Here is a 26,997-nt window from a genome sequence, read left to right as displayed (position 1 = left end):
TTTTTCTTAAAATTAAGCCTTTTAAGCGTGTCCTCTTCATTGGAAACCAATGTAACCGCAACCTTAACTCGGGATTTTAGGAGCGCATTAATAATAAAGCAAAATATTTGGCCGAAAAGAGTTCATTTTCTCCCATACCAAGCTCTCAAAGGATTTTGGCCGACGACATGAACAGATTACATGGAGAGGTTGGCATGTTTTTCGGACCATGAAAATTAATTAAAATGCCACAGGAATCTGCCGATACTTGTTTGCTGGCAACCAGTTCGTCAAAGGTGAAAAATCGTCCGTAACTCTGTTTTTTTTTTAATGATAAAAATTCGATAACATTTTATTGACTGAGGGCTGTCTATACCTTGATGGAAAAGACTTGGAAACAGGCTAATTTTTCCACTCCATACCAAAATTATATTCAATTTCATTTTGAAAATACCATTTGAACTTTCACGTTTACAACGCTAATCCGTGTTATAAGTTGAAGATCTTCCGTGACTACTTCCTTGATAATATATGGTCCCCTTATGGTTTTTTAGAGGCATACAAATACCAGTCAAACATCTCACCAACTTAAGGTCATCTGTTTCAATGTTTTTCTGCACTACTTTTGTAAAATTTGACTTTAAAATATTCTCAAGTAAACGTTACGACTGTAGTATGTTACAGTTTACGCTAACTAGATATTATAAAACCAGCCGTTATTACCTTAAAGATAATTACCGACTCAAGATTACCGATTATCAAGAAGATGGTGACGAACTATGAAGAAACAGTAGAATGATATAATTACTTTTCCTTAATTAGTAAAATAAGTGATTATTGGAACAGCAGAGTTGAGGAAATAGAGTTTAGTGACAGCGGTCGCAATGACAGCAAGAGCGATAAAGGCATGAATACAATGGATTGAGCACAATAGAAATGAAAAAAGCCATTTCAAAATTAGTACCCTCGAAATAATTGGAGTGGACCTCGAATAGTGAAACATGGCGTCAGAACAAAGAGAATATAAAACTTAATTTCTCCATCCAATCCTGATTTAAAAAAATGATGCAATGTCAAAGTAGGGCGCACTTCGAATTCCTTCTGAGAATTTTTCATCCAAAATTCCCGGTGGAAGGCGGCGCAAAAGTCGATTACCGCGGCATTATTCTTGCTCCACATTTTTGCGGGCTCCGGAAAGGAACGAAAATAATGCTGTGATAAAATCCTGAAGAGCCTTTATTTAATCCTTGAATTCTCGCCGTCTCCATTATTACATCACCCCATTTGGACGCCTTTAAACGCAAAGCCGAAGAGAATGGCATCTGTCCAGAAATACCGGACGGTCCCGCGGTGTCGAACAAAGCATTGTATTAAAGAGGGCCTTGCTCTTTCAATTTGGGCCGGGTGCATAATGCGCTTATCTCCCTTGGACTTCCAAGCGGCGGAGTTGATCCACACGGTGAAACTAAGTCCCCCCAGGGAACTGATGAGAACGGATCATGGCATTCCCGCAGGAAAATCTGCACAGTATCCAAAATAAATTAGTCCAACGACGTGTTGGGATTTACCTAGAGTGTTTTCTTTCCCTAATCTAGGAACATTCAACTTCTACTCCGAGTAAAACTTGTAAGAATAGATGATTTCGATTCTCCGTTCCAGCGGTTCTTAAGCCAAGACCCGCCATCGGTGACACAGCCTTGAAAGAAAAGGCTTCGAAATGTGCAAAAGTCAATTTTATACATGCTAGACTAAGTAGGGACGGGGTAAAGCCTTCGCCTGGCAAACTGAGGGTCGCAGGTTCGAGCCCAACCTGAGTAGGTTTCCCCTATCCTTGGCATAGCTGTCAAAGATCGTCTGTTCGTGTTGTTCGTTGATTTCCTTCGGTATACAGACCTTCAATGCGTATTTTAAGGGTTTTTGAACATACATTAAATAAAAGAAAGAAAGTAAAACCTCTTACTCCCAACAAATCAAGTCACACGATTCATCAAGGCCAAAATGCTACCCTGCCCGCAGTCTCAGTACCAAGGCAAGAGATGAAAGGCGTTGGGTCACCACGAATTAACGTGAGAGCGAACACAGAAATGAAGAAAAAATTCGCGCAAAATGTAAGAGCAATTTTACTGCCCGAATTTGACATACTATTTATTAAATTAAAAAGAATTCCTATCCGTATCGTAGTTACAAAGTAGGCATGATATTGAGAATAAAACGAGGAAAAATATAGAAAATAAAATATATTTAAAGCGTCATTCATTCCTCATACTACTAAGGATAGCAATCGTGTCACTATTAATAAAACTAATGGCGTCACCCGATAGGACTACTCATTGCATTTTTTAAATTTTCCACTGTTTTAACTTTACATGTGTTTGCTACTGGAATTACTGACCGTTTGCAAGTTATGCCCTTGCATGAATGTGGACGAATACTTTGTAATGATGCGTAAAACTTTTATGACCATTTGGTGTACATGTGGGGATAATCTTGTAGGCGGCATGCTGGCTAATGGTCACTCCCTGCCAAACACCCTTGAGGTGGCTCGCAGGGTATTACGTAGATGTCGATTACGTACAGTCATTTTCAAAAGTTCTAGAACAAAGTTTATGACGCCACTTCTGCTCCTCGAGGAAATTTAGTTTCCCTTATAACTTTTGTCGTCATTGGCATCGTACCGCATATATATCGTTTGCGCTTGAGGATATATGCATTCATAAGAAGAAATTTGTCACAAATTTAACAGTCTGTTTCAATTTATGTTGGATTTGATAATTATTTCGTTTGCATTTGCTGCGTACGCGCCCCGGTTTTCACCGTTGGTTTCTATTGCACGTGTTTTAGGACTAATGAACAAATTTTACCGCAACGGGGACTCTGTCAACCTACGAAGCACGTTTATTCCACTAGACTAGCGCAGTTACTGACATTGCATTCTCTTAAGAATTTGAAAAAGCGTGGTCGAATACTTTTGTCGGTGCGTAACAGGGGAAGTGAGTTTGGGAAATGGATGGCATTTTCGCAGCATTATTGCACTTGATGAGGGAGAGAGAGATTCACAAATGAAAGTTAAACCGATGAATTTGTTTTTTCGAGACATATCTATCGATCTTCGAGTGGCAGACAACGGGGGGCGCCTTCTCCCTTTTTATCTCCATGCGAATCGCATCCAATGCGGATATTTTTCCCGTGTTCGCAATCGCTTCCTTCGTAATTGCTTTTCATTCGCAAAGATACGCATTGAGTGAGAAGAATGTAGGAAGGGGAGGAGTGGCGGATATTCGCGATAAAAATAACGTGAAAAGCGACTGTGTGTGAACGGGAAGGAAGCCATGATGGAATCGGGAAAAGAATTATCGGTTTCAGTCATCGTTTTACGCTTTTAACCGAAATTTAACGCAGCCGACTCCGTGATGTTGAAAGATTGGAATTCTATCGTATCATATTGCCGGAATAATGTGGAGTTCATTCTTTAAAAAAAGGCATAACTTCTGCTGGATGGGTCATATTTTGATCGGATTTCGTAAACTCCACTTGCTTAAAACTTGCGTTATCATTTGAATTGTCAGAGTATATACAATTAAAAGGAAACGTAAGTTAAGCGGTGCCATCGAAATCTTCAGACGCAATTTTATTATTGCCTGTTGTATTCTGAATTTGATCATCGAGTTTCGACTATGGATCGCGGTCGAGTCCTTATGTATTAAGATCTTTAATTGCATGTTGTTGTTGTGGCATTGAAATCACATTTTCTGATCTATGTTAGCCATAGATCTTGATGTACCCTTTTCACATATTTCCCTCATTTCAAATCTAAAACTTTGGTCTCGGTGGAATTTCTGAGGTAAAGATTTTAATTTTAAATTCATATTCAAAGTCAGTTCGTCACCACCAGGAGTCAACGTAAAATTGTATTGCAGTGTTGTATTATGTAGGATAACTACACTTTTCGATGCTTCGCTTAGGTTTTTTAACTTACGAACAAGGTCTCGGAAAGCATCTTGTTTGTATTTCGAGCACTTACTGTACTCCCATTTTTTCTCATCTCCTTTTCAGTGTTCCTTTGGCTCCTCCCCTGCCAACAATAGCACGTTCAGACCGCGTTTCGTTCCTTCTCAACGTACGTACGTCACCCATCCATTGATCCATCCGCAATGTTCTCCCCATCTGCACGACAAAGTCCTTCCGCCGCCCCTCCCAACTGCAGCAGTTCTCGGCAGTTTTAATTTGCGACCGTCGCGAGCGGAGCTTCACTCTGGTGTCCCGTGAACTGAGCCGATGTTTTTTCTTCTCTGAAAAGACACAGCCGATGACACTGACGCTCAAGCAATTCATCACTGTGCATGCACGGAGAATGCAGACGAGAGCGAGAGCGAGGCTTGAACGGAGACAGCTTTGGTGAAGGAAAAATTGAAGAAATGGAAACGGAGAAGACAAGCAGTTTCACAATCACTTTCTAATCCACAGTTGCTCAGATCGTAATGACCATAAACCTCTACCAAATTGTTTATCATAATAATTTTATAATTATACTTTACGATAAATAAGTGAAGCAGAGTTTTAGGAAATTCCAACGAGAAATAATGATAACTGACGATTTCAGGTTGTGGGAAACCTTTCCATTATGGGAAATGAAAAAAAAAACTTTGTAAGCCTCACTAATATATTTTAATAAAGCACGACCCTGGTTTCATAACATACAATCACCTGACTATGCAATTATGTAATGAAAACAGCGTCGTGCACCTTCAAATATATATTAGTGGACCTAACAGAGTAAGAAGTGAATTCTATTCATTTGAGAACGTCGGAATATGCCATTCGCAACACATTACATCAGCCGATACAAAAAACGGTATTTCTACGCAATATTCTTTGAGAAATGGCATTTAAAAATCATTATACTCCGATGGACATTTATGGCTATGCTTGAATCGATAGAATTAAACTCGTTTGCAATGGCAATGAAAATGTCATTTTTTTCACATAATATAAGGAGCACTATAAATCGTAGGTTGTGATTGTAAAAAAACTGCTGGTCACCAAGTTGGTATTAAAGATGTTAACATTGTTTGCAACGAAAATACAATAATTCTTCAGAATAAACTGGAGCAGCTTCTACAAAGTGGCGTGGCGGTGCAATTTCGTATCAGCAACAACCACGGAATACCAATTTCCAGCAGAGAGCTGTTTTCAAGACTTTTTACTGAATTGCTGGAACTTGATATTATGTATTTCCTCACATGAAATCACTCTAAGACTTATATGAGAATTCACACTGAAATTTGTAGCTGGTGGCGTACATTGTAGTATCAACCTCTATGACTAGCATAATCGATGAAATGTAATTTTAAAGCCGAAACCTGCAATAGGAGCAACAAATACCAGGATAATTTATCAGGACTTAAGCGCAAACCATAGTCGAAATTCGATGATCAGCATCAGATTAGAACAGAGACTACGAAAATTGCGTCCTAAGCAAACTGTAAAGGCCGTTCACACAAGTAACTGTAATGCGCACTGTTGTTGCCACTCCAGTCGTTCTCGCAGATAAGTATTGCAAAAGACTGAATTTACACTGCACCTCCGCGTGTAGAAGTCGGTGCCACATGCCAAACGGCCGTAAGAAATGCAGAAATGACACATTTTCCCACATAGAGTACATTTAAGCCAAATCTTTAACCCATTATAACCCAGAGCTGCGTTTAGGAGGCATCAAATTTCAAAATCTTCATTTTGAAAACTTGAAAATTTTGCACTGAATCACAATCATCGTCGGAGCTAAACATTTCGTCATTACAATCTACACCACAAAGTAATGCGTATTTTAAATATTTTCTAAATGCAGCAGAAAATGCAAATATTTTTGATGTTGCTTAGAGGCAGCATTGGGTTATAAAGGGCTAATTAGAATTAGTTCACTGCAAATACTTCGGCTGCTAAATTTACAACAGCGCGGAAATAGGCATCGAAGATTTCACGTATTTAGGTAGTGGAGGTAGCAGTTTATATGATACATAAACTCATACGCCTACCAGAAAAGAAAACACAATAAATGGGTTAGCAACTTCACGGAAAGGTGATAACTGGAGAAAAAAAAACTCTGATGAAGGCGTGTTTGTAGTTACCCTTAACCTTTGCTTCTTGCCCACATAATGGAAATGAACTCAAAGGGAATACCAACTCAATAAGTGTAGCTTGAAATACTTAATGTACACCCTAGGTTTTCCTCCACGACTTTCTGAGAGTTACTCGACGAACTACGAATCACAACAGACAAAAGATATCTTTTACAGTCTCGAGAATAGAGTAGAGAAAGTAAATTGGAGTGTAGAAAAGCAAGGAGGCTTATTCTACATCTGCATACTACCCCACAAGCTGCCTAAAAGGCGTGCGGCAGGGAGTGTTAGGACACCAGCCTTACAGGCTTATTGAAGTCATGCAGCCAGTACAAAAATGATATCTGATGACTCACAATATCATTAAACAGGAACTAAAAGAAAAAGCTGAAATACTGAGATGAGATGTTGAAACATTATTAATACAAAACAAAATAAATAACAAGAAATATTTATAAGAGATCCATATTCTCTTGATGTTCACTAAGCAAACATATACTGCCCATGAAATTAAACATTCATAGAAAATTATAATCCCTTTTCCCTCAAAATTTACTCTAAGAAAATAACAATTATTTTTGGAATCACTAATTTGAGTTTAATCAGAATTAGATCATACGTAGCCGAATGAAGACTCAAAAAAGAACATGTCACTATGGCTTCTGACGCAAACAGGGTGAATCCGATGACTACCTACGCCATACTATAAGATAATGATTGTTGCATTAGGTGAAAAGAATAAAATTCTATAATAATGACAACATTTCATGAAATGTATAAAAAATTGAAACTGATACCGGTTTCCACAGGATTAAAATTATGTATAACGTGCTAATCATATAAACTTTCGTAAGTTCAATAGATGGGATGAATAGCAAAGAAATACCTTGATTGTTTCAAATCATAACTACGACATAAAATGATTAGCTGATAGAATGAGTGCACAACTGTGCCAAAAAAACTTACGGATTACGAGACGATGAAGATGGTGAACAAGTTAAATTTACTCGTAATTCGAGAATATTATTTAGCAAACGCAGTTTCGTTGGAATCATTCAAATTATACAAGAAACTTCAAAGACCCGCAGGAAACATATATTCTTCATCAAATAAAATGCATAGTCTAATAAATGGAGACGGATATTCACATGAGAGATAATTTAGGATTTCAAAAGCGTTCCTTCCTCTCCAAAAATATACTCTTTTGATCGGCTTCCATCTTCTTTCACCCAATGCTATCTTATAGTTATCCCTCCCTCGCCTATAAGAGCATTCTAGAACGGGGGATGGATTATAATCCCTCTTGAAATTCCCTCGAGGAAGCTTTACAAATACCTCGCAACTTTGGCCTACATAGTAATTTTTTTTTTGACAAGACACTATTGTCATCCCTGCTTCCTGCTCACAATCCCAACGCTCTGGTTTTACTTCCTCGCTTCAAAAACCCGCCCCGCAACTCTCTTAAGTCTTTCCGCTCGATGCTGAAAGTCGGGGATTACCCCCATTTACGACCGCGCGGAAATCATCTTCCGTTGCCTCGGCGATGAGCTCCAAAGAGAGTTCGAAGAGCGCCCGTACTTTTGTGGAGCAGGAACGGGGGATGATATAACAATGACAGACCGACGCGACGGTACCCGCTGCTGTTCAGAGCTACACGGGATCTCAGCGGAGCGAGAAATTATTGGAGTAAAATCGGGAGCCTTGTGACGCGAAGACCGCGCGGCGCCCCCTCAATGACGTCGGAGGTTTAAAGGTCTCATTTGGCGAAAGGCGTATTTATTGCTGCAGCACATCTCTCAAACACTACTAGGTTCGGATTCATTTCAGTATGAGGCATAGCCTCCGATTATCACTCGTTGAATGTTTTTAGTATATACTCTTGTAGGTACATGCATAGCAAATTCCTCTCGGGATTTCATTCGGATTATATCCTCAATCTCCATTGCTGCCGACGTTTCGATTACAGTCTTTTCCATCGTCATCGGCCCGGTTGAAGAATTTACTGCCACCATTCACCGGAAAAAAGTGAAGTCCTACATCTATATTCTCTACATCAAGGACGTGTGGTCCAAGGTAGCAACAGGATCACACGTTCCCGAGTTCACTTTAAACTTAACTGCTATCCTCAATGTAAAATATCGTCAGTATAAAAGTTAATAGCACCATGCCCATTATGAAAAATTAGAGAATAACTTTTTTTAGGTTTGCCAACATATTTGAAAAACCACGACCCGGGTTTCATAACACAGTTCTTCAGGTGACTATGTAATTGTGTATGTGACCATGTAACTATCTATGTGAATATGTAACTATCTATGCGACTGTGAAACTAAGTAACTATGTGACGTCGTAACTATGCTTTGAAACCCGGGTCGTGCTATTTCAAATTAATTAGTGAACCTAATAAATTATTTTCTTTCATTTCCAATGATGGAAAGGTTTCACACAGTTAAGCCTGAAATCATCATTTATACCATTCCCATTATTGAGATCATATAAAAATATCAATATTAATTTATTACGTTGACGGAAAAAATTACCTAAATGAAACTGCTAGTTTCTTCTCTTTTTGGAGCGTAAGAAGGGATAATTCAACTCTTAGAGCTTCCCTAGTAGCTGCTGCTCCTGACGGTTCTGAAACTGTAACTATAGGTATTCATTTGAACATATTACGATATAACAAATTTTATGCGTGATAACTGACGTTTTTTTATCGTAGACATTTATTTAGCAAGGGGTTGCGACAGCATATATTGAAAACATAATGAAAATAATTAATTTGGTTCCAACATCAACCCATCAAAACGAAATATTGAATCGTCGCACTAAATGACAAAAAACGTTTGCTATTGATTCATAATGGTATTCATCATTCTGAATGACCACTTTTTGTTTAAACACAAGAATTAATGTAAAACTCTATTTCTTTCCATTTATTATAATTCTAATACTCAATGTATTTATTCAACTAATACTTGCTCCGCTACTGGGAGAGGATGTTAGCTATAACAAACGTGTTATCAAAGATGTCCCTCATGAATCGGCGTGCGTAGGGATTTTATGCAGGGACTTTCCCTTACCTTACCTGCCTTACCAACGCACAAAATGAATGACTGTGAGGTAGGCTTCTTTTCCTGTACGCTTTGCCTTCATGGAATGAGCATATACGTTCATACGAACCCTTTAGCGCAATTGAATTTGATATGGAACAACTTATCGCATTCAGAGTATCACAAAGTTGCTATTAAGCAAGACGGTTACCATCTCTTTGAATAAATAGTTCTTGTTTAAATGACAGAAACGCATCTGGCACTTAAATTTTATGCCCTAGATTCTAATTTCAAAACATAATATAGGATATAATAAACTTATGTTCTTAATCTAAGGGAAATACTTTAGTAAGTACAAGGATCCGATGTTACCCGACGTTTAAATGTGACGTTCATCCCACTGAACAAGCTTCCCGGTAAAGGATGAGATTTTTCGGAGAGAAATTTGGCTTCATCAATGCTGCAGATATTCTCCCTTTCAATCTGAATCGAAACGATAAAAAGTCTTCCCTAAACACAAGGTTTGGAATATCTCAAAATCTTCGCTTCCTATGATAACGTAAAAAGTCAACGCTACCGGCAAGAATTTTCTAGGAATCATGATCGCTATATCCGTGCCAGGCATGCTAAACGATCAATTCTTGCACTCTTGATAAAGATGCAGCAGAACTCCCTTGCATAAGAGATTTCGATGATGATATTTTAGTTCCATATATTCAGTTGAATGGAAACCACAATCAACTCGAAGAATTCAGTGGAAAATTTCAAGTCCATTTCTATCGTTATTCATAGACATAATTTACATTGAAAGTGTTCTTAAAACTCTTGGATAGGAATTGATTTGATAAGCATTTGGTATGCATGAGTATTTTGTTATATTGAGTTTTGTTACAAAGATTTCTATTTTGTTGTTACTGTACGCTGATTTTGATATTTTTGTAGCAATTAACTTTTTCCTGTGCATAAACTTGCCTTAATGCTAAGATATTTTTGTTTGTCTTTGCTGCCTGTTGTATCGGATGGCAAACCCAAAGTGCTCTTTTTTGGTGGCTCATTTGATACTATTACCGATGATGCTTGCCGCATGCTATGGTTTATGTTAATGAACGAAGCATAATCATAGATTAATGTTGGCAACATTATAATTATAGGAGGTTTCAATGGTAACACTTTATTTCCATATATTTGGTTGAATGGAAGCCACAATTAAATCGAAGAATTTTATAGAAAACTACTATTTCTTTTCTATAGCTATTTATTATAGACTTAAACTGTCCTAATAGCTAATTGAATCGAATAAATCTCAAATAATATCTCTAGCGGATCTCTTTTGACACTAGCCCCTCGGCGAAATACCTGAACTAACGTAGCTTAACTTATCATTGCTCTTGCACGAATATTGAATGATACCCTACCGTCTCTACTAGTGTCCTAATAACCACAGGATAGCAAGCATTTAGAAAATCACCATAATTCAATATTGGAACGGGGCAATACAATATATAAAATTCATGTCTTCTCAATACGTTACCACTAATACGATGAGTAATGTTTGTTTCCTGCTAAATTTTCGCCTCCGCGCGACTACGAGAAAAAAGCGATGCCATTTAAATTTGATTTTCCCAAAGTTTTTATTCATTTTTATCTCTCGCTCGCAGCCTGCAGTTCCCAAATGTTTCGTGGTTTCGTCACGGACATCGTTGAATTCCCGATGAGACGCTCGGGAGATTGATTGATTGATGAAACAAATGAATAAATAACCCCGTCCGCATGCGAGTCGGGTGGATTGTTAGTCACTGTTTTCGTAAACGACTTCACTCCATGCGGAAGTGTGCTCCGTCTCGTTTTTCATCTTTTTTTGTTTTTCTGCCTTCCGGAACGACAGACCCATGGCGGTTTCACGAATCTATTTGCTCAGTTTGATTGATTACTATTCCGGATTGGAAAATCGTAATTCATGAGAAAATGCAAATAAGAGTCACCAATGAAAATGGTGTGGGTCAAATAGCTATGAAAAACTGCGAATAATTCACGAATGAAAACAATTCCGATTTTTTCCGATTGAGGAACTGGCCGCGCCTGTGGACAAGCCTTACTATACCTTCTTCATAGGATGTTGCCGCCAATGACTTCCAATGAATTTTGCCTTTGTTCTGAAGCTCATCGCCTGTTTGTAAATGCTCTATGCCTTGCCTTATCTTCATTTTAGTGTAAAGATGGATGTCACACGGCACTAGGTCGGCATTGTTCGGTGATTGATTTTTAAACACATTTGAAGGAAATTTAGAAATAAAAAATCACATATGAGGTTTCCTGAATTCCAACCGGGGATGTTTTTCGGCTTAAAATTTAAATAGAATCAACTCTATTTTCTGTCTACAAGCGTTTGTAAGCCTCAAACATTATTAGGTATTCCATGCACTGTTTGGTTAACTCTATATTTTGCAAGGAATCATGCGACAATTGAAAAAAAAAACTTTCCCCATTTCCTTTCCCAATGCATACCTGGATGAGATATCAAGATTTTATATGCTCTCCGATCTCAATGTTTTTTTCCAAGTAGAAATGACATTCAAGCGATCATTGTTGGAAAAAATAGTGCATAGTTGCGAATTATCGCGAAAGATCCACGAATACACGTATAGGTTGAACTTCCTGAACTTACGTGAGCAGCAAAATGTAAGTAAAAATGTTGTTTTCTCGTCTGTTTTTTTGACTGAGATGAAAAACTAATCTATTTCCTCAGTTTGATTGATAACTATTCCGGATTAACAAATCATCTGGGAGGTTTTTGCCTGATTTTTCTCCTCTTCCGATTATTACTCCACGTTCTCAAGATGCATTTGGTGTAATTTTACTTCGTTATAATGATGTCGCTTCTCATTGGCAAGATAATTGTGTCTGGTATATCTTTATTTTTTGATCAGAAATTGTTATATATACGAGGGACGTTTTGTTTCAACCTCCGATAGATCAGCAGAAACACCATACAGCACAGATAGGTCAACTGCGCGTCCTCCGCACCACACGCTCAAGTCAATTCTGACCCTATGTTGTTAGCTTAAGGTTAGTATCAATATCATTAACTACACTGCCTCAACTGATTCTTCCGCTAGTGTGCAGTGCGGAGTGACAGCCAGAAAAGTCGCCGAATGGATTCAGCATTGACATGTCTTGACCTTTATGTCGATAAAAGGGAATTTATTTAATGCACTGTGTCTAGAGTGTAAAACAGTGTGAAAAATTATGCCCATTCCCATTCAAAACAAAAGGAGAGAGATACTGACTTCTGAAAGTGCTCTGATCCATGACAATGCCCGTCATCTTAGTGCTGATGCAGCCCAACTGCTCCTTGAGCAATTTCAATGGGACATTTTCAATCAATCACCGAACAATGCCGACCTAGTGCCGTGTGACATCCATCTTTACACTAAAATGAAGATAAGGCAAGGCATAGAGCATTTACAAACAGGCGATGAGCTTCAGAACAAAGGCAAAATTCATTGGAAGTCATTGGCGGCAACATCCTATGAAGAAGGTATAGTAAGGCTTGTCCACAGGCGCGACCAGTTCCTCAATCGCCGAGGCGATTATGTCGAAAGGACACCACAAGTGTACTCAACATTTAGCGATGCAATAATTTTTAATTAATCATTTCGTCCTCTGTTCATGGCCCATTGGAGTTTGAAAAAAAAGTCCCTCGTGTACTTATTTGCTCTTACGGGGAAACCCAGAATATAAATTAACTTCATTTACTCACAAATCAAAATGTGGGCGTAACTAATGAATGGAGTAGCTTAAGGGCGAACATGATTGAGCCGGTTTCACCTCAATAGCAAACCGACCCTTCTGCAGTCGGCAACGCTTATAAATACACCCTTTAGTAATACTCGAATAATTGTAATTATATTCTAGTATCATGAGGAGGTATGACTCCCAATAATTATGAAAATGGTAGCGTTATTAAAGAGTTGGCAGAATTGTCATTTTGAGAAAAAATCACAGAATTCAGAGAGTAATGAATGAATTAGGAAACATTTCTTCGACGCAATTTATATTACTATGCTGCGACAAGCGTGATATAAGCTGAAATTGGACGGGTTAATTGCCAATAAATGTTTAAGTTCAGCAAGGGTATATGCTCACTCAGCACGCAGTGCTTCATTGCGAGGGTTGATTCAGTCTAAAGGAATAAATCTAAATGTATATTACCAGATTCCGGGAGCAAGAAAATATCTACATAATTTATTCTAAAGAATTAATTCACCGTGTTTCTTGAGGGCGAGAGATAAGTATTTTTAGTTACCCTGCATGTCTCAGAAACGTCTTTCCCTCAAATTGGAGATCATTTCAGTCGGGTCTTGCATGTTTCATAAGCTTCCCTTAAATGAGATATATATTACGACCAGAAGATGTTGCCATGGTAATTGAAAATGAAATAAGAGGCACAAGACGCAAGGCGATGGAGCATTTCCCCTAATCCGTATCAAATTAAAAAAATGAGGGGAAGACGAAAATGGAAATTTTGGCCGCTGTAGATGTCAATTATATTTACTTTAAGCTATCTAGATACTAAACTAGTTCCCAGAGAAGATGGCTAAATATTTCCTTCACCTGATGAACATCGTCCAAATTATTTTACCTCCTTATCCTGCATCACAACATCATCATCTGAACGTATCTTGTCTTTACATCCAAAGGCAATATGTATAGTGGCGTAGCCAGGATTTTAAAATTTGGGAGGGGGTTTGCCAAAGGGTTTACCGGAGATTTCGTGGCTCTTCTGGGGTGCATGGAAAACACCACAGGGCAAAGGGGGGCCCGGCAATTTATGATGTTGAAAACGTGATTTTTAGGACTGAAAAACAATAATTTTGTGCCATTAATTGTTAAAATAAAGTATTTTTTGTATTTATTGAGGCTAACTTACTCATTTTTGGACCCTTTTTTAAAGGCTCAAGGGGGGGGGGTTTGTAACCCGGAAACACCCCCGTGGCTACCTCACTGAATAAGTGTGTACGTAAAACTTACTTGTGCAAAGTGCTCATGTCTGGAATTGGATAGTCATACATTAGACATGTAATTTTCAATATTTTTAACATAACATATCAAACACTGTTCTCTACGGTTCCCGACTTTATTTTGGTAACATTGACCACGAATATTTCAACGTCTACAGAAACAGGAGGATTCAGTATCCCATTAAAAATTAAAAAGGGAAAGGAGATAGACAAAAATCTATTTTATAGTTGAAGAAGATCTGCACTAAACTTGTGTTCGTTCTATGACTCTTTGGGTGGCAAAGGTATTTGGTGCAAGTAAATAATTTTCATTCGTTCTCAACATTTACTTAAGGAATACTAATTTTTCGGTGCATCTTTATATTCTGGTTTGCAAGTTTATTACTTTAAATAGAAATTGTTTCTCATTAAGTTTGGGACATATTTAGCAGGTGATGGGATATATTTAGTTATAATTTTCATGCAGTATATCAATCATTTTTCCCATACGTAACGCCATTTCTACAATAACTCCGTAACTCCAATTGCAAATATTTCCGGTATATTCTCCCACACACACTTCCCGGTGAAAGACTCTCGTAAGGTTTCTAGTAATTGGAACTTTTTCCGCAGCAGTGTGGACTCATTGATTTTTTGAGAGAGAGGCATAACTTATTTCCCACTTTATTTTATCGCTCGACGTAATTTGAACAGTTATTACGCCCCAATCAAGTTTGAATTAATGACCCTATTCTCAGGGTAAAAAGAATTCAAACACCATAATTAGGGCGACTCACTTCCTTGTACCTTCCATAATTAGGTTGTGAGAATCGATGACTCTGGACTAAAATAGCTGCCCTGAAATTGATTTCTGTGCTAAAAATTATTGATAAAAGGAAATATAAATTTCATGAAGTGTGCAATTGGCTTTTATTAAAAATCAACATTGTAACATGATTAAGAGACATAGTGCGTTATAACACTTAAAATCGGCTCTCCCAAGATGCTGTAATAGACCAAATGAATCTGAGCATGGATTTCAAAAAATTTGTAAGTAAATTACAATTATAAATTGAATCACCGCGGAAGCCTACACGCCAAATTTAATAGCATAATTAGGTTGTGAGAATAGTAAATCAGGCAAGGCAGGTATTTTGGGTTAAATTACAATTGCTAACTTCTCATTTACAATATAAGTTTTCTCGCTACACCATAACCTGTAGAAAGAATTTATGCCGACAAGCTTTGAGCATAGCTAAAATATACGTGTTATACTAACATGCGCGCAGATTGGCAATTTAATATTTAAAGGCTAAAAATTTAATTTTTAATTAGTAAAAGGTGAAAAGGTTTATTTGATTACCACGGACAACTTCACACCTGCAAGGATAAAATGAAATTTATAATCGATGCCCATTTAATGATATAATCGCATACAGAATCGTATCGGTATTGGCTTTGCAAGATTCTTGATGTCCATCACTCAAATGAGAATTTAATAAAAACGTTAGAATATGAATACACAATTAAAACCATCGACCATGTTTTCGGCTCCCTTAAGCCATCGCTGAGGTCACTCACGACGAAAAGAATGATGCAACCTTGGTTGGTAGTTAATATTAGTTGTCAAGGGAGGACTCTTGATCAATTGCGGCACAAAGGTGCCATCTCGCGGTGTGAACAAAAAGTCATGACACTCACCGGCAATGGATGGCGGGATGAGGAGCTCTTTGGTGGCGCCGTTGGTGACGTTCCACGCGTTGATTCCTGGGATACCGGGGGTTCCGTGCGTGCCCGGTTTGCCAGGTCGACCCCTTGGTCCGGGCAGACCTGTCGAGGCAACAGAACAAAAGACGTGAGTGATTGCGTGTTTGTACTCGTCGTCACGGCGACCCCTCGACGAAGCTGCCTGCGTGGCACTCCGTGAATAATCAAACTTGATTCGATGAGTAACTCTTCACTTGAACACCTCTGGCCGAGTTCGGAGCATGCTACGGAATGATAAGAGTGTTGTCATTACACAGCATCCATAGCCTCCCCAGCACGTCTGTCTAGCCTCCAGCAGATCTTTCTTACAGAACCAGCTCAAGAGCGACCGGTATGATTTCCACACATATTTCTTGTTAAAAAACCGCTATCTTTTTGAACTCTTCGTGGTACACAGAGTAAATTCTCGCTAGCATGCACCTATACCTCACTGTAATTCTGTATTCTTAATATAACCAAGTTTCACTCTGAGGGAAAAGTGCCAATTTTAAGGAGTTGTTTGTGATTTGCCTTTTTTGAAGTATTAATAAAAATGTTCGGATTTTCAGGCATCGGTTTACATCGGATATTTTTCTTGAGATTGGAACTGAGAGTGGAACGATTTTAAAATTCGTTTCAAAGCATTTCACTCTTAAAACGCTAGATATAAATATCTTTTTAGATAAAACGGATATAATGTACAAAAGTAATGGAATATTTGGCTCAAAACATGATTTTTCCTAAAATGCATAGGCTAAAACGGTAAAAAACTCTGGGGTGGGTGAAATAATGAGAACGTAATTTCCTTGATAATTTCATAACAACAAGTAAAAAATTTAAGAAAAAGGGAATTATTTAAATTTTGTACGTCTAAAAGATTATTAGACAATTCAATAATTGGATGTGAAACATTTAACCCCCAAAGACTGAAATTCTTAAAACAATACTCATGAGAACTGTATTAAGCATAAAGGAACCATTAGAAAACATTACGTAAGATTTTGACTGTTTCGAATGTATTTTACTAAAACTACTTATTCACATGGAAAACACATTAAACGAGAAGTTTTTCTTGCAAATTATTAATGCAATCATTAAATCAAAAGTATTTTCTAAAAATCTGGTTGAATTTCACTGTGAGAAACATATACCTCCTAATTAATATCTTTCATCCAAATTATATTCCTCTCATTACAATAATGATTTCTGGGAAGTTAAAAACATGAAATATCTTCTTTGAAAGAATGAGTTTTAAAAAATCTTCTGATACGAAAACTGAGATTCCAAAGAGATATAGTAAAACGAAGTCCCCTATCGCGATAACGTAATTGAAAGAGACGTGATTTAGTCTGCCACCCCGGGGGAAAACTGAAAACAGTCTTAAATGAATAATTTTTCCAGACGCATAAAAAAACTGGTAAAACAACCAATGCCATAAAACGACTTTGATCTTTGGTTTGTTTCGATTTGGTTCCGTCTTTGCGTGGGCCCTTAACATTCAGCGAAGCAGACACCCTGGAGACGAGATGTATGGCCCCCAAAGGGTAGCGAGGAAGTCGCTGAACTCATGCGAGCATCCAGTAAGAGTTTGAAGAGGTTGATAGAATGAGCACAGGATGAAGGAAAACACGAAATTTGGTGGACGAGATTGGAGTGGGAAGGATTATGGAAGCCAGATGACAAAATATATGCGATTCGGGTGGTCTAAGTTGTCTGCAGAATTATCTTGATACTCTATAATTGTGAGAAACTTAATAGTTTGTATGATTTACTTAAACGTTTACAAATTTTAAAAACGGTTTCATCAAGCGGTCTAACAATTAATTAACTTCTTTTTTCAAGCTCTTATGAACGAATAGAAAGCCGTCTAAGGAAATTACAAAACGTAAAATATGATAGTAGCAAATATTTTAGTATTCCAATCAACATAATAAAAATCAATGTAGCAGTTAAACGCTTCAAAGAAATTTTATAATTCGTCATTTTTATTGCCGTCACGGGACAGAACTAAGTGAAATCATTTCTGAACGACGATAACAAAATAGGTAAAGGTGGAGCTACTAGTGTTGAAAATTTCAATGATGATCGTAAAAATGGAAACTAATATATCCCTATTCCATTCAGTCGAGTAGTAGACTAATTAACATTAGATTACTGCTCTCTAAAAGACGATAAAGAAACGTAAAAGATTATTATTTTAACGGCAAATAAATTATATGTGTACTAAAGAATAATATATTTTTTGTTGTTGACATCTCTGTTTATATTTAAACATAAACTCTCAAGGTTTAGATCATTTATAAAATAACTTTGTTGACGTTTAGGAAACTTGTTTTCCATTTTTAAGGCTTTGTTCATGAAAAAATGAGTGGAAAAATAAATAAAGAAGTACTAAATAAATTAAAAGTTCATTAAATTTAATTAATAAGTTCATTATAAATTTTATTTATAATGCAAGAATATCCAATAAAATTTATTTTAATAAATAGATTTAAACTTTAAAAACAAGTTCAGAAACTTTATGTGACCTTATATGCACTTCACATAAAATTACGATTTCGAAGATCACACATTAGTTGCTAAAGCCCCTATTCCCGCGGTTATTCTTTTTGCTTATTATTCACTGAACATATGGACTCAATGGATATAATTCATGTATCTAAATGTCCCGACATCGCAAGAGCCGAAACAATTGTTTGATTAGTTGATAATAGTATCGCAACTAACGCGAAACATTCGATAGTTGTCGGCTGCGAGTCACCAAAGCTGAGAGATTTACCAAAATGATTGAGACTTACTTCTACAAATCTCTGCACAGGTAAATTGCTTTTACTAGTGGCATACAAAAAACTACTGTTTTCTCTATGCAGAATTTTGCATTCCGCTTTCACAATGATGTAGACTCTGCAAAACCGTCTCAAAAGTTATTGCACACAGGTTATTTACGGGTATATTAAATAAAATGAAATTAGACAAGCAAGATAACTGTTGATTTAGTTTTCTATAAAGAGTGTTCACAATGATTTAAAATGATCGTTGATTGGCTATACTCATGCACCAAACAGAATACACAACATTTGAAGATAAAGAAAAGAAGAAAGGGTATGAAGGCAATGTATAGAACATGGGCACGGGAAAACATATTAACGATCTGATACTTATCAATCCATAGAGATAATCGATAAGAAAAGGTTTAGATAACCTTCCATTCTCCTTTTTTCAATTTTCATTGCAGATAAAAATAACTCATTATATAAATGGCAAATATTAAGTAGAGTTTTTGACTTCTACAGGACGTTATTACTCTGTAGCATTTTGTGTGCCTCTTCCAACCTGATTTTGATTGAGCAAATCCGTCTCAAAAGTTATTGTATGCATGTTATTTCCGGGCATATTTTAGAAAATCAAATTAAATACGTGAGTCAACTGCTGGTCATGTTTCCGAAAAATAATATTTAAAAGGAATAACAAAACAACAGACAATTCTTTTCGGTCAAAATTTTAATGAAAATTTTCAACATTACGGAGACTGAAACCGGATGATCCGTATGTGGACCCAGTTCAATCACTTCCTGACAAACGTTTAGCGTTAGATTAAATGAAAAACGCGCGACTCATCATATAATTGTTCACGGTGGAGCGATCGCAGCGCTTAGCAGAAAAACCGTCGGAAAAAAGAACCAGCGAAAAAAAAGAATGGCGGCCATTCGCATTTGATGATTTTTTCTCATTTCCTTTTCGGGCAACAGTTGACCCATCAATCGCCTCTTCATGTATCCCCAGTGATTAAATCCCCGCCCGCTTTTGTTTGAGTGCAAAGTTTCATCTAATTTCCGGAGGATATCGACTGAGCCCGTCCGTCAGCCATCGTTCAAGCGTTCACTTTGGGTATTTCCGCATATAACCCCCTTTCCCTTCTTCCCTAGACGATACTTGCACTTCCTCTTGTCGATAAATATCGTTGATTGGCAATATCCATCCAACAATCGGAATAAACGAAAACATGAAGGGATGAAGATAACAGGAAAGGATATGAAGATACTACTATCATTTCGTTACTTCCTGCACTAACGTAATTACATGATATCAAAAAATATTATTCACTTTAAATTTTATGTTTTAATCGATATTTTTAAAATTAAAATTTGTACACGCTCTTATCTGGAGATAGAATGGGAATCTCGGGATGGCCGGAAGTGCCGGTAATCTCAGCGTGGCCCACGTCTGTCAGGAGGAATTGCACGGTCGCAATCACGCGATTGAGAATTGGGCAATGTGCTCTCACCCACTCGTACCTCTTCACTGAAGAGAGAATTCCACCCCTTTGTGTTGATTGCGACTCTCCCATTACTGTGAGACATCTCCTGACAGAGTGTGAGAAATACCGTTCTGTGCGCCATCGGCTGAACATCGGGGGAGACCTCGGTGGCACATCCTACGAGACGACCCTGATGGTATCAGCCGAGTTATCAAGTTTTTAATAGAGACCGGGCTAATTAACAGTGTTTAAATTCCAACCCTTTTATCATATGACTACCCCTTCTTTTTCAAATTTTTTATGAATGTTTAAATTAAAAAAAATGTATCTTTTAAAATTTTGATTTTATAGATTGTCGGTGGTGCAAATGACCTTAGTTGTCGAGGCACCCTAAAACAAAATACTACTACAACTATGGAATTGCTTTTGAAAGTATTCTTTACAATTGTGTAAACTCTTTGGACGCAAATACAGGTCGCGATCCAACCACTAGGCCAACACAATCCCAGGGTTTAGAACCGGGAGTGGAAAAAACTACGTTGTGAAGGACCCGGGAAGCCATTATAAACTGACGCTATGTTGCCACAGACTATCACACCTACTATTAAGTGGATAGTAATTTTTTAATTTAATGTTTGCATATAACTTTTGAATATTGAAACCGAAAAATGAAACTGAAGATAAAATGAATCGATCGAGTAAGTAATAAGGCATGTAGGTTGCTAATTATGTTTATAGTTCCAGTTCATCAGGGTTTCTAAGTCTGAAAGTAAACTAGTTCTGGAAAAATGTGTGGTCATTGGATGTGCTCCATAAATCATCGAATACTTCAAGCTTGACTTTGCGGGAAGAATATATATTTCTGGGGACAAAGTTTCTCCTTTTCATAAGATTTAGTATCTTTGAAATGAAGTGCGCTCCATGAGAGTGAATTAGCTTCCTTTTTCTTAAATTGCGTCTTTTTCAAATGTAATATGAATTCAAACAACATATCCGATGGGATAAATGAATTCATTAGTGGATTCAGCTTGCGCAAATGCTTCTTATTGATGCTGGTGAATAAATTTCGCGGACGTCTATGATGACATCTCTGGAAATGTATACATGAGAACACCATTTCAACAGTATGCACCGGTTCTTACTTTTAAGGTATTACCTCTCATTAATATATAATGACGAACTTGAGCTATAAATTGGCTTGAGAGTGAAACAATGTGAGCACAGTAAGATCCGAATGCTAACTGAATCGGTGATCCAACACGTAGGTTGGTTTGAATACGTGAGGGTAGAGCACATCCCGGACTAAACCATAGGCGTGCAATTTTCCAGGTAGGGGTGAGGGAGGGCGTTTGCTTCTCTTGCACTTTTTAGGGGTTGGATCAACAGCCAAATGATCCACCAACTAGGCCAACACGATCCCCGCACACAGGGTTTAGAAATAGAAATGGTAAAAAAGTACGTATAAATATGGGCAATTCCATTTTTGACGGAATCACCTTCAGGGAAAACTATGTAATAGGATATTTCGATACAATTGTAAAATTAAAAAAAATGCCTAACTTCTAACTGTACATGATCAAAAAAAATTTATAAAGGTGATGTTCATTTACAGAAACAAAATTAATTATCAAAATAACTTCTAAATATGCCAAAAATTTACACATGACGGAATTACTGCCAAGTCAACCTCATAAGTGTAATGATATCAAGCATATTCGTAACTCTGTGGAACGAAGTATAATTTGAAAATTTTTAATAAGGCTGTGAATAAAGTTTCAAATAAGGATTTCATAAAGTTCAATTAATTAGCCTTTGGTATATCAAGATAAAATATTTCCAGCCTAAATTTTAATTTGTGAGAAAAAGTTGACATTTTCATGGAATTGTCTATATGTTAAGGAACCAAAGGAGCAATTATGAAGAGATAATATGTAGCCACAAATATTACTTTTACGATTAGGTGCATAGCATATTTTTATATATTGCATATTGAATTTATTGATTGCATACAACTTTTGAATAATTAATCCTAAAAACGAAACTGAAGATAAAATGGATCGACCGATTAAGTGATGAGAAAGTGCTAAGAAGAGTGGAAGAGAAGTCTTTTAAAAGGCTAAAGAAGAAGACGGGATAGCTTATTTGGCCACATTATTAGACATGATGGCCTGATGGAAACAATCGTAGAAGGACACAGGTGGAAGGGAAGAAGGGCAATTGACGACCCCGAATGATTTACACAGGACAGATTATTGAGGATGTAAATGAAAAAAAATATTCGTCTCTATGAAAAGGCTATCGGGTAAGAGAGAGGAATGGATTGCTGCGTCAATCCAGTCTAACGATTTCCGACTAATGACGGCAATGATATGAAATTTAAACATACTTATCCATATTCATTGCTGTGCCAGCGAGGAAAACCACACCCCCTTCAACACCGACAGAAGCTCTGAGTAAAAGGTGGAAATGTATTAGCCTCTCGTGTTTGTCCTAATGGATTCTTACTAGAGAAAACAAAACCCCGTTTGTTCTACAAGCTCATTTCTTGGTTGTAACTGCCAAAAAACACTCTTAGCGTCAACTCTGCGGGAAAAAATCAAAGGAGACACATTTCTTCCTCCGAACAAATGGTGACAAATCCAAACTACTCTCCAAGCTACCATAATGTCTCTCCTTCGCTGCAGTGAATTAATCTTCGGCGTCGACGCACAAGGTGTTCAACGAGAGTCGTGATGGATGTCGGAGCGAGGCAAGAGATCTCAATCTCCATCAGATAGCATCGTTTGTCTCCCGCGCGCTCTTGAAAACCTTTTGCGGACGCTTTCATTGCTCTGAGAGAGAGAGAGAGAGAGGCGTTTGCTTTCGGTTTCCAAACCGACATTCACTCTCCGTTCTCCTGAGGAGGGCGATAATATATATGGCTCATTCCCACAGTGTAGATCATTGATTAAAACTCTCCCGAGTTTTTTGATTCGCCTCATTTTCTTCTCCTTCCATTATTTCTTTCCACATTAACGACAGACTAAAATTTATGTGCGTGAAATAAAATTTTATTGAATTTAAAATTCTCCTTGGTCGTGGAAAACAAAAATTGCATTCCTCTACTATTATTTCTCTTTTATCCTTTAAAAAATAGTATTTCCGTTTTATGCCGCGTCTTGGTTAACATTTTTATTATTATTTTTGTTTCCTCAGTAACATTTTCATGGCTAATTAATCGGTAGTGAACTTCAATGAAAACACGGCGGAAAACAAGAAGGTTCTGACTCGCTGGAATTATTATCAGGGATAACATTCATAGCATCAGTGGTGTAACTATGGGGGGGATGAGGGGATAGATCCCCCCCAAAGCCTCAGATAAAATAAAAAAATCTTAATGCTATTGTCTAGACTTGGCATCAAATAACTGCATCTGCTTAAAGTTGAATATTTTGTGCCAAAATGATGTACAATGTATTTCCAAGCATGCCATTTTTCAAAAATTTTACCGGACCCTCCCCGATGACTGGGGAGGGCATCCCATTCCCCCGAAACATATTCCTAGTTACGCCACTGGATAGCATTAATTAGATTTAGTTAACATGTCCGTATACAGCACATTGCCAATTAATAGTGGCCAAAAGCATAGAAAATACATGGAGTATAAAAAAGAGAATTGGAACAATCTGTCACAAAGATTGTACGACACAAAGTCCAAAACAAAAAGTCCTAACGTAGAACATAGATTTCTTTTGTTCCCATTACAGAAAACAGTTGAAAAAAAATTAGAGAAGTGATTTTAAACGTGCCATCTAAGGGCCAAATACTTGATTTGAAAAGTATTCTGAGATTCTCACGTTTAGAAAAAACCAAAATCCTGCCACAATTCAAGTTGTAATCGTCATCTTCGTAAGAATCGTAGATAAGAAATTTGTCGCAAGTAATGGTCGTTGTAAACCTGTCAGGTACGCTTTCAAGGTCTTCAATAGAAGTAGTATTCGCCGGTAACTCCTTTGTACGTTCCCGCTGAATAACTTTTCTTAAATTATGTTTGTCTGGTAAATGCGCTTGCACTGCAGCACTTGCATTGGCTGCGACTCTCATCAATGCCGCTGGTGGACGGTCAGGATGTTCGTTAACTTCCGTTTTAATAGCACCAAGTATGCGTAAAGCTTCCACTTCTTCAGGATTTGGTGCATGATTGTGAGAAGCATGTCCACCTCCTTTACGTTTGAGTAAATTGCAGCCGGTATTTACTGTTGTCAATCGCGCAGTACACTCACTTTTCTTGCGGCACTTCCAATATTTTACATCGCCATTAACGGACGAGGTTAAATACAGAAAACCATTGTAATGTCCGTAAGTTATTTTACCTTTACAAATAATTGCGAGTACTGGTAAAGCCATTTTAAAAATTTGTTGGCAGGGATATTTATAAACAATGAAGTAGGTTGCGAAAATATTATAGCGTTGGTAGGGATATTTTTAAATAGTTATAAAAATAATAGATTTTCTAAAAATGTTTTTGGATCTAATAGATTTGGACTTAATGTCCTCCTACGGTCACAAAATGTATTTGAAGTGATGCCATTCATTATGAGGGAGGTGAGATAGGAGGGATTCGACGAGAGATTTGAAGACGCTGGGGGACAGAGAAAAGGGATTAAGGTATGGAGGAAGGGAATTAAGACGAGAGGGGAGGCGGAAGAAAAGGCGAGCATTGAATGAGTGATAATAATCTTGGAAGTCGGGATAATGTGGAGTAATGGAGAATGAGTGCGCCTAGGGCGGGAGGGAAAACTAGAAAAGAAAGGAGCTCAGGATAATCCGTGATAGAGTCGACGATGTTGTAAATTAAATTAAAGTCAGATTTAAAGGTAGTAGATAATTAGCGTTGGGCGTACAAATAATAATAAATTGACAGTCACACAGTAGATTACGCATCGAATATCTGCGGGGTAAAAAGTTTTTATTGTCGTCGAATTCTATACTTGCTTTAAATAACATCGTAACCTGCGCCAGGGATCCGCGAAAGTTCACTTGTGCACACAATGTGACGCAAACGTCATCACTTTAATGGAAATATGTAATTATCTTCTGGATTCGCGCCAGCTTGCATTTTGCTAACATCAACCATACCCATACCAGCGTACCACTGGCCATGCACATAATCAGCGACTACAATTTAAAAAAATAATTACTTAAAAAATCGGTAAAAACTAAATATTATCCAGAATGACCGATAGCTAGTATGAAAATAAAGAATACACTGAAAACGGAGTAACTGGGATGAAATGCCTGTCTACAGAGGTATAATTTTACATTTGAGATCATTGCATCATGTATGAAACGTGTATGACACTGTTTGAGCCAAAAAAGAGTCGCTTCGATAGGATTTAGCTTTAAAAGTGTAAAAATATAACTTTTAATGGGCTTTTATTCATTTCCCAAACCAGAGACGGATGACTGGATAAGGATTCATGAAAATAATCAGCCTGATAAAAACGACTACTCAAGGTATTTGAATATAAAATTCTACAAAGCATGCCAAGGATAACTTATCTCTTGAGAGATAGCAAAAATCTAAAAAGCTCTTTGGTTCAGATGAAATATTCTCCACGAAATACCTTCGAGTCTCAAAATACACTCAAACTTCAATTAAACCTCATACCACACGATCAAAGAACGGATAAAATGAAAGTTTTGTGGCTCAGCGAGGCTTGGATGCTTAACCAATCTAAAATACCCACTTCTTTACCTCAAAGGCAACATCACGAGATGGAGCCACTAGGAGTGAAATAAATTAGTCGATTTTTAGCAGAGAAAAATTGAAGAGATTGAAGAGCAGGAATCCATCAGGAAATAAGAGAGATAAAATTGAAACAGCCGACCACCGTCAGTGCATTCGGAAAAGTTTTAAACCCGGAGGAATCGACTCTGGAAGAAGTGGCAGGGTTAACTTTGGAGAAGCAGATAAAAGAAAACCATTAAAAAAAACCGGAACAGATATATCCTTCGATGTAAGTTAACCGATCGAGAGTCAAGTGGAAGGCCATTAAGGTTAATGCACTTCCGGAGTGTTCTACGAAAAATATAGACCCGAACAACCTCAAATAAAACACCCCTCGCCCGCTCTTACGCCTTCGTTTCAACTAGCCGACATAGAGATCCTCCTCGTGAGAAATTGCGGTTAGAGGTAAACAGAAGCGAAGTACTGTTAAATAAAAGATGCGTTGGAAGTGAAAGAAGTGGATGTATAATAATCGAATAAGTTTGTTGCTGTTACACAAAAGATAGGTTGGAAGTGACGGAAAAAGAAAAAACGGTAATCGCGTAAGTTTATTAAGACATTACAATAATTCCACTGAATGCATCTTCGTGCGACGCGTTTTATCGTTTCAACAACCTTAAAAATGCACTTGAAAATGTTTTTATAACAACGATAAGCGTAGGGCGAACATAAATTCGAAGGAAATATTGCAGTGTCTTATTTAACTAATGTTATCAACTTCCAACACATTATACTACATATGTAGTGCTATAAAATCATCGCATTTATTAGCAGTAAGGGTTAATTTTGAAGAAACTTCCCGGTTAGGATACAACCCTCAAGTGGTTGGTTAGCTTGGATAACAAGCTCTGCAGTGGTTGGATAGCTAGGCAAGCTCTGCAGTCGATTTATCTTCCTCTCGTGACCTCTTCTACCATAATACGACGAAAAGAGAAGGATACCTTTCATATCATCTCCGAACACATACTTTTTAAATGTTATTTGTAGGTTTAGTGCATATATCGTTTTTAAAACTCCCAACGCAACTTATATTAACGACTTTAACATTATTATCAACGACTCCCAAGCAACTCATACA

At 37.4% G+C, this 26,997-nt stretch overlaps 1 protein-coding gene across 1 annotated transcript in view; it reads right to left on the bottom strand.

The window, feature by feature from the left end:
• Positions 1–26,997, bottom strand: part of LOC124164884 — an 889,966-nt gene that overhangs the window by 199,055 nt on the left and 663,914 nt on the right. The window contains exon 5 of the mRNA XM_046542109.1: positions 15,847–15,975. Coding sequence (XP_046398065.1) covers positions 15,847–15,975 — 129 coding nt within the window. The remainder of the gene's footprint in view (positions 1–15,846; positions 15,976–26,997) is intronic.

This window comes from Ischnura elegans, chromosome 9, assembly GCF_921293095.1.
Source record: "Ischnura elegans chromosome 9, ioIscEleg1.1, whole genome shotgun sequence".
NCBI classification, from domain to species: Eukaryota; Metazoa; Arthropoda; class Insecta; order Odonata; family Coenagrionidae; genus Ischnura; species Ischnura elegans.
The sequence above is the reverse complement of the archived record's forward strand: the minus strand, read 5'-3'. Positions and strand labels throughout refer to the sequence as shown.